Here is a 14372-nt window from a genome sequence, read left to right on the forward strand (position 1 = left end):
ACCTGGATGGGTTCAAAGGTGAGTGGCAAGGATACTGCCTGCCCGTCCCAGGTAGGAGAGGGCATTGCCACCACACCTCTCCCCGCACCACCTTCTCTGCCTCTGCCAAGCCCCATTACCCATTTTCTTCTTGTATCCCAGGTCCATCCTACTTTCAGCACTGGTGTGGAGGGGGTAAGCAGCATGGCCTAGTGTAGAGACTACTGGCCTGGGAGTTAGAAGGACCTGGGTTCTAGTTCTGGCTCTGCCACTTGTCTGCTGTGTGACTTTGGGCAAGTCACTTCACTTCTCTGTGCCTCAGTTACCTCATCTGTCAAATGGGGATTAAGACTGTGAGCCCCATGGAGGACAGAAGCTGTGTCCAATCTGATTAGTTTGTATCTACCCTAATGCTTAGAATAGTGCCTGAAACATAGTAAGCACTTAACAAAAACCATAATTATTATTAATGCTCAGAGATCTGCAAGCCTTGATAGGGGTGCTTCTTTCCCAGGGAATCATAGAGTGAATCCCAGTTGGATTGTCACTGAATATAAATTGAAGAAAATGTATCATTCTTTCTCAGTTGGCTACGCAGCACAGTGTGATATCCTGAACCGTGAACTTTTCGCTCCATGCCACGCCTTCATCAGTCCGGGATTATACTATCATCTATGCCGATTTGATGCTTGCAAGTGTGGAAGTGGCTGTTTATGTAATGCACTTGCCCACTACGCCTACATCTGTGGGAAGCATGGCATTGTTATTGATTTCAGATCCCACATGTCTTCCTGTGGTGAGTGATCAATTACTGGTAAAGCCAAGATGAGTTCTCAATCTCTACTACTGCTATGCTATTTCCACTATGCAAAAGAACAAAAGCATTGAGCTTGTTAGTAATAAAAATGTAAAACAAACCTGCATTTTAAAGTTGAAGCTGCCATTTTGGATAGCTATACATTTTCTAATCACTTTGTTAGCATCGGGACACTGTGGTTTTAATTTTCATTGAAATTTCTGGGTGTTTTCATTCCACTTCAAACAAAATAAAGGTGTACACCCCCTCCCCCCCACACTTTTCCAGGACACTTGAATCCTTCTCAATTTCCTTTTTTTCTGTTCTCGCTTACAATGCGATTGTCCCGTTTTGGAGATCAAAAACTCCATCAATGATCAAAGAGCCTCTCATCTCTGTGAAAATGCCTCATATGTTGCTTCCTCCAATAGCTGTCATATGTCAGAGAGGAATGCTATACCACCGCTGTTCATCTTTTTGCCGACACTCCTGTACATCTCTTTCTACTGGGCGAACCTGTGATGATGAATGTGCTGAGGGCTGTAATTGTCCAGAAGGCAAATACTTTGAAGAATCGATCAACTTCTGCGTGCCAGTGTGAGTCATTGAAATGATTTTAAAATATAATATGATTTCATTTTTCTTTCTTGGGAAAATTAAGATGGCATTTCTTTTTCTCATATTTTGAATTCTCTATTGTTTGAATTCTTATTTTGGCCAGTACCATGCAATTAATCCAGGTTTTATTTTTCCTGACTAGCATTTACCTCTTTAAAATTGTACAGGGCATCTGGTGTGAAGATGGATCAGAATTTTTAAATTTTCATTTTTTAAAGAAGAATAGCAATAATTGGAAGTGGAACGATCTTTCAGCTAAACAATGAAGAGTTTTCCTCTGAGGGCTAGTCAGGATAAAGATGGAATCTTGTAGAGACTGCTAAAATGGCACTGGGGAGTGAGAAGGAAACCAACTCATACTTCCCCTTTCCCACTGAAGTTCTTTCAGGAGAGAGTGGCAGGGGGGACAGGGTCATCTGCAGTGAGCCAGGTTTTGGTGAGAAGGAGAAGGTCAGGAACAGGTCAAAGATGTTCTCGTGATGCAACAGGGTTTCCACAGGCCATATTTGGCTGAAATTGTGGAGGGGGGTGTTGGAGAAGGGGATGGCAAGAAGGCTGTGGAGGGCTTGGATGGGATTGAGCTGAAGGGGGCCAGCTTGGTTAATTGGGGAGGGGGATGAGGGGTAATGCTGGAAGAGGAGGAGGGGGATAGGTTGGATGGAGGGAGATGAGGTGCGACATTGAGAAGGAAGAGCAGAGTTGGGTAGTTTAGAGGGCAGGGATGCAGGGGACATGGTGAGATCAGAGAGGTTTAAGGATTATAAGGGAACATGTCAGCAGAAAGAGCAGTTTAATTTGGTGGTTCCCTTGGTTAATGCTGAATTGAAAACAGGTTCCTGGGTCCTTAAGAATAAAGGCGCAAATGTTTAGGAGTAAACAAGCTGTAATGTGAAAGCAGGCAGCTCTTGATATGTAAAAAGTTGGTCTGCCTGTTTATGGGTGAAAGCAGGAGAGATCAGCAGTGGCAGAATTTTCTCTGTAAAATTTGTAATCTATCTGATATTGTAAATTGATGTTAAAATAATTCTATCCAAAGATGTTCCCATGCTTAGACTCTAAACTCATTATGGACAAGGAATGTGTCTGCTAATTCTCTGTAGTGTACTTTCCCAAGTGTTCAGTACAGTGCTCTGCACATAGTAAGTGCTAAATAGATACAATTGATATATTACTATTCTTTTAAAAAACTCTTGCTCCTTATGTAACATAGTATGTGAAATCTTGTTGCATTTTAAGTTTAGCCTTAAAATGTAGACACATGATTAGTTATACTATCAACCTATATTTTAAACATTTCTTTATCATCATCATCATAGTAATAATGATAATAATAATTGTGGTATTTGTTAAGCGGTTCCTTTGTGCCAAGCACTGTACTGAGTGCTGGGTAGATATGAGATCATCAGGTCCCACATGGAGTTTACAATCTCAGTAGGAGGGAGAACAGGTATTGAATTCCCATTTTGCAGATGAGGGAACTGAGGCACAGAGAAGTTAAGAAACTTGCCCAAGGACACACAGCAGGTATGTAGAGGAACCAGGATTAGAACCCAGGCTCTCTGACTCCCAGGCCTGTGCTGTTTTCACTAGTCCATGCGTTTTCTCATGTCATCATTGATATGTCTTTTTATGCCATGTTGTGAATTTTGAACCCAACCCATTGATTTTTACAGATTCAGCTGCCGTTGTCATCACAGAGGCAGTGTTTACCAACCAGGGGAACTCATACCCACACCATCAGGTTTATGGTAAATTTTCCTTTGGGTGTTTGCACTTGTCAATGGACACGTAAAATCCCTCAAATGTTATTTTGGTGCTGTTGATATTTACTCTCAGTGAGAGAGATCAGCAGATTAGGGCAAATGAAAGTTATGACCCATTTTATAAGGGACGGTCTTCATTTAAAAACAAAATGTAGTGATAATGAAGAATGCTAAACGATTACCCCAGAGATAGTGTAGTTTTCCCAGATCATTTTACCAGTCTGTAAAGTGCAAATTAAGATATAAAAGATTAAGGAAACACAGCTAACTTTTTATAATTCAGGGTTAATCGATCCATCTCCCTTTTTCCACTTCCCATTCTTTTAGTCACATTACATCACTGCATATCACCACCTCTATCAAAAAGTGGAAAGAGATGAAAAAGGAGATGAACCCAATCCAGACCATTTTTGCTGCTTTTAGCAGCTCTGGTAAAAAGAAAATTAGGGATTGTTGTGGATTTCAAATGTTCATTCTAATTAAAATTTATGTAGCCAGCTGAGGGTAATTCATAGATTAATATTTTAACCAATTCACTCATATTACTGTTGAGGATTGGTTAAAGAAGCCCTTTTTATAGACATTTTCTATAACATGAAATATAACTGGGGCAAAATTCTGTATCCAGTTAGCTATCTTGAACCACTTACTCTCTAAAGGCAAACCTGAGCATTGATGAGCAAAGGAGACAATTGGAGTTATGATTGCTATAATAATTATTTATTTGCTCCCATTAGCCAGTGCTCAAATGGAACTGTGAAATGTGCTGAATCATCTCCAACGTCTGTGGGTGAGTCTGTGTCTGGGGCTAGAATAGCTTTACTTAACTGTCAGTGGATTGTTTAGAAGCTGGAAAGGTGTAAGAGTATCATGTAGCAGGAGAAATATTTCAGGTGGATCAAGAGAGAAAAGATTTTTGGAGTAAAACCTGAACAGTTGTGTGAGAAACTTCAGGAAATCTGAAGAAATTTGAGACAGTCAATCAGTGGTACTTTTTGAGCACTTATTATGTGCAGAGCAATGTACTGACGACTTGGGAGAGTACAGTGCAACAGAATTAGTCAGACGCTCCCTGTTCATAATGAGGAAACAGGATTCATTGACATATTTACAGGTGGGGAGTAACTGCTCATTTTGAACCTTGTCTTACTTTTTGAAGTGCTTACATGCCCGGAAGGAAAAAGCTTCTTTGACTGCAAATTTCCTGTTCCTGGATTACCTGCCGCTGGGGTGAACTGTGAGACCACCTGTGCAAACCTGGCCATGAACTTCACCTGTGCCCCTTCACTTCCCTGTTCAAGCGGCTGTATTTGCCCCCCTGGGTAAGCGTCTGTCAGAAGGTTAAAAAATGGCCAGTAATAATAATAATGATGGTATTCGTTCATTCATTCATTCATTCAATCGTATTTATTGAGCACTTACTGTGTGCAGAGCACTGTACTAAGCACTTGGGAAGTGCAAGTTGGCAACGTATAGAGACAATCCCTACCCAACAGCATGCTCACGGTCTAGAAGGGGGAGAACAGTCTAGAAGGGGGAGAAGTGCTTACTATGTGCAAGCACTGTTCTACGTGCTGGGGAGGTTACAAGGTGATCAGGTTGTCCCACAGGGGGTTCACAGTTTTAATCCCCACTTTACAGATGAGGTAACTGAGGTACAGAGAAGTTAAGTGACTTGCCCAAAGTCACACATCTGACAGTTGGCGGAGCCAGAACTTGAACCCATGCATGACCTCAGACTCCAAGCCCATGCTCTGAACCATGAACCAGTGGTGAACCTCTGAACCAGTACACATGACTTCAATATTGTTTTGTTAATGATATTTGTTAAGCACTTACTATGTGCCAGGCACTGTACCAAGTGTTGGAGTGGATAAAAAGTTGGACACAGTCCATGTCCCAAATGGGGCTCCCAGTGTTATTCCCCATTTTACAGATGAGGTAACTGAAGCGTAGAGATATAAAGTGACTTGCCCAATATCATTCACCAGAGAAGTGGTGGAGCCAGGAATAGAACCCAGATCATCTTACTCCCAGGCCTGTGCTCTTTCCATTAAGCCACGCTGCTTTCCTGTTGGAGAGATTGTAGATACTCAAAGCTTCTAAGCCAAGCTGCTTCTCCAGCTTGGTTTAGCAGATAGAGCTTAGCCCTGGGAGTCAGAAGGTCATGGAATCTAATCCCACCTCCATCATGTCTGCTGTGTGACCTTGGGCAAGTCACTTAACTTCTCTGTGGCTCAATTCCCACATCTGTAAAATGGGGATTAAGACTGGGAGCCCGATGTGGGACAGGAACTGTATCCAACCTGACTACCTTGAATCTACCACAGCGCTTAGAATGGTGCTTGGCACATAGTAAGTGCTTAACTACCATTATTCTTATTATTATTCAAAATCCTCCACCATATCCAAATGCCATTACTCTCACCGCCAAAAGAAAGCCTGTGCTAGAACTGTTGGTAGATAAAATATCTTTTATTTTCTGAATTATTAGGTAATATCTATCATGTATCCATTATGTGCTAGACACTGACCCTACTGACAATGATATACTGTCCTTTTTCAGTACCTCAGAGGCAGAAGAATTAGTGGGTAGCAACCTAAATTATCATGCCATACTCCCTAGTGCTGCTTTGATAAAGTTCCCTTGGGCAGATTCTTGCCAGCACTATATCATTTTCTTTTCAAATTAGCCTCAGTGAGGAATCTATCTAGAGTATTGCATTTTTTGAGTGGGGAATATTCTACTTTCAATTTTATTTGGGGCAGAAGTGCACTTAGCTTGCTAATTTTCATTACATTCTGTGGTAGCTGGCTACTTTTCTTCCACAAGTAAGAACACACATGCCCACAGGACTGAGTAGAGACAGTCCACATGCCAGCAAACAAATTGTTCAGCCTTAATACCTGACCAACATTCAATCAGAGAAAGGGACATCAGGTGCCCAAGTCAAGCAAGAGGGGTCTTTGTGGGTTGTTTCTGAGAGGACACAATTGTGAAAGTGACCCCTTCCTTCTGTTATTCTAAAAACCAGAGTTTGACCTGGAACAGTCATATTATCTTTTGTTTACAAGAGAGATAAGTTTGGAGATGGAGAAAGTGGGTTAGGAGCGAACAAGTACCCATGTGTAGAGAGTTAGAAATCAAGTTATCAGAGTCAAAGACTTGTAACCTACCATGGAGGCAGAAACCCCTAACTACTTCTGGTAAGGAGGGAAAGTAAAACCTTTATTATAATGACAGTACAGACCCACAGGAATGATGCTTCTCCATCACTGTGGGAATGTCCTTTCGTTGTTCTTTTTTAGGGGTGAGGGTCGTATGTATTTCCCCCTCTGTTATCTTATTTTCATTTTCTTCCCTTTTGGTTAAATATTTCCTTAAACATCCTCTTCTTAATCAGCCAAAAAATATTTTTGACCAAAAAATATTGAAAGGGTTTTGGCCGTTTCATCACTTTAAGCAGCATAGCCTAGTGGAAAGAGCATGGGCCTGTGAATCAGAGACCTGGGTTTTAATCCTGACTCCGCCACTTGTCTGCTGTGTGACCCTCGGCAAGTCATTTAACTTTCCTGTGCCTCAGTTCTCTCATCTGCAAAATGGGGACTCGATACCTGTGTTCCCTCCTATTTAGAATGTGAGCTTCAAGTGGGACCTGATTATCTTGTATCTATCCTAGCACTTAGTACAGTGCTTGCACAGTAAGCACTTAACAAATACCATTATTATTACTATCATTGAAGGCCATTTGTAAAAGGTATTTATTTCACGATTAGGTGCAGAAATCTGGAGTTTTTTCTCATGGTCTGGGGAGTTAGGTAGGGAGCCCTGTTCAAGAAAGACAGGTTGAAGAGTCCTAAAAAATGATCTGCAGTATTACATTTTCCACTATGCTGATGTATTTCTGAAATGTCCTTTGAACAAAAAGGAGGAATTCAAATTTTAAAATGTAGCCCTATCCATAGACTTTTGACTTTTTCTAGAACAATTGCATGGTTGACATCAGAATCTCCTTCTTTTTTTCTGGTTTGCCTGATCTTTCTTTGCATAGGAGGTTGATCAAATCACTCTGCATGAATTGCAAATTGAAGGTAAATCAAAAATTGTCCCCTTTTAAGGCTGAAGCCACCAAACCTGTACAAATTATTTCTAATGAAATTGCATGTTAACACGAGCTACTTGACTGATTCATTGAAATAATAGACTATATAATGCTAATTTGAAAGACACCATTGTGAAGTCGCTCATCAAAATAGAATGCTATTTCTGTGTTCAGTTCCATTACATTTATTCAGGCATGTAGAGTGTGCATAAGTTATTCTGTTCCAAGTTTTATATCCTCTAGACTATGAGCTTGCTCTAGGCTGTAAATTCCCCCTCGGCTATAAGCTCGTTGTGGGCGGGGAATGTGATTGTTTATTGTTGTATTGTACTCTCCCAAGTGCTTAGTACAGTGCTCTGCACACAAAAGTGCTCCGTAAATATGATGAATGAGTCATAGAGCAGCAATCAGTTGGACCATCAAGCTCTGATTTTCAGGTATGGATTCCAAAAGGACATTTCTAAGACTTTCACATTTCTTTGGATGCTAGCTGAAAGAAAAATCCCAGAATGATAACTGGTGTTTCATATAATCCCGGCTCTGCCACTTGTCAGCTGTGTGACTTTGGGCCAGTCACTTCAGTTCTCTGTACCTTAGTTCTCTCATATGTAAAATGGGGATGAAGACTGTGAGCCCCACGTGGGACAACCTGATCACCTTGTATCCTCCCCAGTGCTTAGAACAGTGCTTTGCACATAGTAAGCACTTAATAAATGCCATTATTACCCACATCCTCCCCCTGGCCTGGAATGCCCTCTCTCCACACATCTGCCAAGCTAGCCCTCTTCCTCCCTTCAAAGCCCTACTGAGGCCTCACCTCCTCCAAGAGGCCTTCCCAGATTGAGCCCCCTTTTTCCTCTCCTCCTCCCCATCCCTCCTGCCCTACCTCCTTCCCCTCCCCACAGCACCTGTATATATGTTTGTACAGATTTATTACTCTATTTATTTTAATTGTATATATTTACTATTCTATTTCTTTTGTTAATGATGTGCATTTAGCTTTAATTCTATTTGTTCTGATGACTTGACACCTGTCCACATGTTTTGTTATGTTGTCTGTCTCCCCCTTCTAGACTGTGAGCCCATTGTTGGGTAGGGACCTTCTCTATATGTTGCCAACTTGTACTTCCCAAGCACTTAGTACAGTGCTCTGCACACAGTAAGTGCTCAATAAATACGATTGAATGAATGAATGAATAAATGAATATTAAAGTATTAATTATATGAATTTTTAGAAAGGACAAAAGTAATGAGCAAAGAGTGAAGTGGGGCCTGAGCTTGCTCCATTTTCATTATTAACTGGAATGTTTTCATTTCTGATTGTCCATTTTTTAATGGGAAAATTAGCTAATTTTACATTTAGTTATAACTAAAATATTCTTGAGTCTAAAGATTGTTTTATTCAGGATCATGCTATTTCTGACTCAGCATTAGGTCCATCTAACCAAATTGATGGAGAAGGGTTTAGTTCCCATTCAAACCTGTTGCACAGTTTGGCTCAATTAATCAGTCAATCAATCAGTGGTATTTGTTGAGCTGTTACTGTACTAAGCACTTGGGAGAGTATAATATAACTGAGTTGGTGGACACATTCCCTATCCTCAGGAGCTTACAGTTTAGAAGGGGTTCTCTCAGTAAACTAGGCCCTGATCCCTGTATTGATTGCCTTTTCTAAAAACCCAGAATATGATATAAAAAATGTTTAGGGGGAGCATATATTGTTAAAGTTGAAATGAACACATGGCGTAGAATTTTGTTGAAATCATTGATACTAAACAACGTTTTTTTTTTTTTAAGAATGGCTGAACACAGAGGAAAATGCTATGTTCCCGATAGCTGTCCATGCACCTGGAAAGACTGGGAATATCTATCAGGAGAAGTGATCGCTACACCTTGTTATACCTGGTAATTACCTTGCCTTTAATTTCAGAAAAGTGTCCTTCAGTGGCCACAGCGTGGCTCAGTGGAAAGAGCACGGGTTTGGGAGTCAGAGGTAATGGGTTCTAATCCCGGCTCTGCCACTTGTCAGCTGTGTGACTTCGGGCAAGTCACTTAACTTCTCTGTACCTCAGTTACCTCATCTGTACAATGGGGATGAAGACTGTGAGCCCCACATGGGACAATCTGATCACCTTGTATCCCCCCAGCGTTTAGAACAGTGCTTTGCACATAGTAAGCACGTAATAAATGCCATAAAAAACCCCTTCGGTCAAACGTAGAAAATTTAAACAAGCTAGTTATTAAAATACATATAGCATGGTCTAAAGCAGAGATTGTAAAGTTCTATAACACCAGATGAAGAGTTATTATCTTTAAGGAGATTACTCTGCTACTTATTCATTTCAACTTGGAAGAAGAAGATAGAACACTGCAACTATAAATACTAGCTCAGGGGAAAAGGGCAGGATCACAAAATGGTGGTTAATGCAAAGTAATCATCGAGTGATTTAATGAATTATTTTCTATTTAGGAAAAGGTAAAATACAACTTTTGGGGGAAAATATTATTAAGATGAAGTGATTTAATAATAATAATAATAATGACATTTATTAAGCACTTACTATGTGCAAAGCACAGTTCTAAGCGCCGGGCACTGAATGGAGTGTGAGAATATGGACAAATACTACTGGCAGGGAATGTTACTGTTAATTGTAGTATTGTACTTTCCCAAGTGCTTTGTACGTGCTAGACACATGGTAAGTGCTTAATAAATGCAATTGATTGAATGAATGAATGTTTGTATGTGTAGGGGAGAGGTGCATCAGTGAGTTCTCTTGCCTAAAATATGAGAACAGGGTTTTCTCTCAGGACATGGGAACATGAGGCTGGGCAGTGGAGGAGGGTCTTCTGAAAGCAAGGCTAGACAGGTCCTCTAGAATAGTAGGAAAATCATAATGGGCCAATGCCCATGTGGGCTGGTCTGGGCAATATCTGGCATAATGTTGTTCCTTACGAACAAGCCACTCAGAGCAAGACAGGGGCTGTACGGAGCAAGTTAGGAAAGTGGCAGGCAGCGCTTAGTACAGTGCTCTGCACACAGTAAGTGCTCAATAAATACGATTGAATGAATGAATGAATGGTGGAGGAGCTTCTTCTGCCTTCCACTGGATTTCCCAGGAACGACCTTGGAGCCAGCCTGGCCCTCCTTCAAAGAGTTCAATTGTTACAGCAGACAGTAGAGGCTGATAATGGGAGCTATTGCAAGCCCTGCAGGGGGAAAAAAACAAAACAATGGAACTGGCAGGAGAAGAAAGCATCTTCTCAGTGCCCAAGTCTTTGAGACAAAAATACCATTTTTCTCTACTCACCTGCCCTAGCTCTCTGCTCTTTTTACTGCCTGACTATTTCTCTGTATTGCAGTGGGTAATAATAATAATAATTATGGTTCTTATCAACACTTACTACTTGCCAAGCACTGTTCTGAGTGCTGGGGTAGATACAAGTTAATCAGGTTGGACACAGTCCCTATCCCAGTTGGAGCTTCCAGTCTTAATCCCCATTTTACAGATAAAGTAACTGAACCACTATAAAAGTTAAGTGACTTGCCCAAGGGATGTGCATATTTCAGTGTGTGTGTGTATGTGTGTGTGTGTGTGAGTGAATGTATGTAATTCTGTGTGTGTGTGTGTGTGTGTGTGTGTGTGTGTGTGTGTGTGTGTGTGTGTGTGTGTGTTATTTGGAAGAGGAGGCTGGGTGTGGTGGGGAGGCCTGGATGTTGTGGGGCGATTGCTACTACAGGTTATCTCTCCAGATTACAAAGATATCATTTCTGCTGGAGAACTTCCCAGATCTATCGCTTACTTTCAGTGCATCTCAGGCCCTACTCCCAATTGCTTGGACTGAAATATAGGAGCATTAATCTCCATTTGCTATTGACCTCAAAAAGACCAGCCAGAATAGTAATGTAAAATTTAATAAGAAAAGTGAGTAGAGCTAACAATTCTTTTCAGAACTCCCTGCTTAGCATTGAACATATAGGTTGTCAGTCTTAAGTGGGCTGAAATAACAACTGTGGAATTAGTTAAGCACTTACTATGTCCAACTGCCAGAGGAGATGCAATATTAATAGATCAGACTGTTGGTGGGCGAAGAGGTAACTTACTCCCATTTTACAGTTGAAGAATCTGAGGTGCAGAGAAGTCAAGTGAGTTACCTAAGTCACACTGCAGACAAGTGGAGGAGCCAGAATTAGAACTTGTGTCTCCTGGCTTGTGTGCTTCCCCCGAGACCTCACTGCTTCTCAGTAAATACACTGATCCTGTCTGAAATGAACTAGCACCATTTAAGCTTCTTTGAAAACAATGGCCTAAAAAGAACATGATTTAAAACATTTTTTACAGTATTTGTCGGCGAGGAATATTCAATTGCACATACCATCCCTGCCCTGCAGTGTGCACAGTGTATGGGGATCGGCACTATTCTTCTTTCGATGGACTGGAATTTGACTACATCAGTGATTGTCAAGTTTTTCTGTCAAAGGTAGGCCGATCATTCACCTACATACATATTTGTTCCACGATTCTTATTCCAAAATACAAATGTGCAAGTGAAGTATATTAAAATTAAAATTTGTGCTAGAGATACAATACCTACACAGAGGTCAGAATAAAAAGTCAACAGCATGGACAGATATTTACACTCTTCCTCTCTATGAGTGTCTACAAAAGCCCATGTATGAGAACAGTCCTTGACTGACATTTATGAATGTATTAAAATATCAAATCCTAGGGCCAACTTCAAACAAAAAGCAAGAGAGAAGCAGCAGTGCCTAATGGTAAGAGCCCAGGCCTGAAAGTCAGAGGATTTGGATTCTAATCCCAGCTCTCTCACCCATCTGATGTGAGACCTTGGGCCAGTCACTTAACTTCTCTGTGCCTCAGTTCCCTCATCTGCAAAATGGGGATTCAATATCTGCTGTCCTTCCAATTTAAACTGTAGTCCCCATGTGGGACCTGGTTATCTTGTATTTACCCCAGGGTTTAGTACAGTGCTTGGCATATAATAAGAGTTCATCCAAAATCACAATTATTAGCACTGAGAGAGGTAGCTATACTGGGCACACCATTAAAGATCATCATATTACCATCATACCATATCAGAAATGCCATCATGTTAATGTCTATCTTCCCCTCTAGACTGTAAGCTCATTATGAGCAGGGAATACATCTGCTAATTCTATTTTATTGTACTCTCCTAAGTACTTAGAACAGTGCTCTGCACATAGAAAGGGTGCCACACTTTTCCTCATCTTCCACTCCCTTCTACGTCACCCTGACTTGCTCCCTTTGCTCTTCCCCCCTCCCAGCCCCAAAACACTGATGTACAAATCTGTCATTTTTATTTATTTGTATTGATATCTGCCTTCCCTACTCTAGACTGTGAGCTCATTGTGGGCAGGGAATGCCACTGTTTATTATTGTATTGTACTTTCCCATATGCTTAGCGCAGTGCTCTGCACACAGTAAGCACTCAATAAATCTAATTGAATGAATCAAATGAATGAATAAATACCTCTGATTGATTGATTGTTTAAAGGGGTGGTAGTAGCTGGCAATTTGAATCAATGTAATCAATCAATCATTGGTATTTATTGAGTGCTTACTGTGTGCAGAGCACCATACTAAGCACTTGGGAGAGAACAAGACAACATATCTGGCAGGCACATTACCTGACCACAAGGAGTTTACAATCTTGAGAGGCAGACAGATATTAAAACAAATTATATATATATATGTACATAAGTGCTGTAGGGCTGAGAATGGGGTGAATATCTGTCACTTAGGGAGTACAGATCTACGTGCAAAAATAATGGAAAAAATCATCATTCAGGAAATTTTATCTGAGAGGATTTTCTAGTCAGAACTTGGGAATCAAAACAGTTTTGATGTAAGATGAAAACTGTTAGTCGTGTGCACAACGTGAATGATGTGCACAGCATTGTGTGTGTCTATGTGCCTGATATCTGCATTTAGGGAGGGGATGGCTATTGTTTCCCACTTTGGGATAACCAAATATATAATACTGGCCCTGGAAACCCCCAAGACCCAGCCCAGTCTAGGGGACACAAATATTAAAGTGTAAAAACTATTTTTAATGGTATTTGGTAAGCATTTACTATGTGTCAAGTACTGTTTTAAGCTCTGGGATAGATACAGGGTAATTGGGTTGGACACAGTCCATGTCCCACTTTGGGCTCACGGTCTCAATCCCCATTTTACAGATGAGGTAATTGAGGAACAGAGAAGTTAAGTGATTTGCCTAAGGTCACACAGCAGGTAAGTGGTAGAAGCAGGATTAGAACAGGAGTCAGACCTCTTCTGACTCCCAGGCCTTTGCTCTTTCCAATAGGCCATGCTGCTTCCCAACCTATGTAACAATGAACCTAAGTTACAAAAGCATATAGATTACATCTTCATGTTCCCAAAACACCATTTTACTCAGCAATTAGGCAATCTCCCATGGCATAAGCACTGACATGTTACCAACAGTAACAGGAAAGTCTTAACAAGTGCTATTTGTTTTAGTGTCATCAATTGAACAAAATGCAGTATGTTTTTTAAACCTTAAGGACAAATAATTACTGACTTTTTTATATTTTTAAGGACATCTCTGGTCTAATAATCAATTTTAAAATGCCAACTTGGCAGTTGCAGTGATAGCTTTACAAAAGTCAATACATAAACTCCTGACCTCTTCAGAGACAGATCGTAATGGATATGCTTGATGAGTGTGTGCTTTTGTAAGCATTATCCTTCAGGTTATTAGAGATTCGTTGTGAAGAGCTCTAGTTCAGAAGGGTGACTTTGTAAGGAGATTAATTACCCCTGATTTGTAAACCATTTAGGTCAAATGCAAACTGAACTGTTCAGATCTACAACTTCTTTAACATTAGTGTCTGAAAATCTCCTTCAGCATTAACATTAGTAGATCCAATTTTCCTTTTCATAGTCAATCATTTATACCTTCTGAAACAAATCTCAAGGAGGAGTGGGAGTTCCTAAGTTAATAGAATTGGCAGACACATAATCATGAGGGATGGCAAATTGCTGGTCGTTTCATCCAGTAGACTGGATGGCATAGGTGAAGAAACCCTGTGAGAATTTGCAATGTCAG

At 40.7% G+C, this 14372-nt stretch overlaps 1 protein-coding gene across 1 annotated transcript in view; it reads left to right on the forward strand.

Moving 5' to 3' along the window:
- Nucleotides 1-14372, forward strand: part of OTOGL (otogelin like) — a 158357-nt gene that overhangs the window by 63832 nt on the left and 80153 nt on the right. The window contains exons 18-24 of the mRNA XM_038756063.1: nucleotides 566-775; nucleotides 1207-1372; nucleotides 3067-3141; nucleotides 3894-3946; nucleotides 4316-4478; nucleotides 9057-9164; nucleotides 11600-11738. Coding sequence (XP_038611991.1) covers nucleotides 566-775; nucleotides 1207-1372; nucleotides 3067-3141; nucleotides 3894-3946; nucleotides 4316-4478; nucleotides 9057-9164; nucleotides 11600-11738 — 914 coding nt within the window. The remainder of the gene's footprint in view (nucleotides 1-565; nucleotides 776-1206; nucleotides 1373-3066; nucleotides 3142-3893; nucleotides 3947-4315; nucleotides 4479-9056; nucleotides 9165-11599; nucleotides 11739-14372) is intronic.

The sequence above is a fragment of the Tachyglossus aculeatus genome, chromosome 14 (genome assembly GCF_015852505.1).
Source record: "Tachyglossus aculeatus isolate mTacAcu1 chromosome 14, mTacAcu1.pri, whole genome shotgun sequence".
Classification (NCBI taxonomy): domain Eukaryota; kingdom Metazoa; phylum Chordata; class Mammalia; order Monotremata; family Tachyglossidae; genus Tachyglossus; species Tachyglossus aculeatus.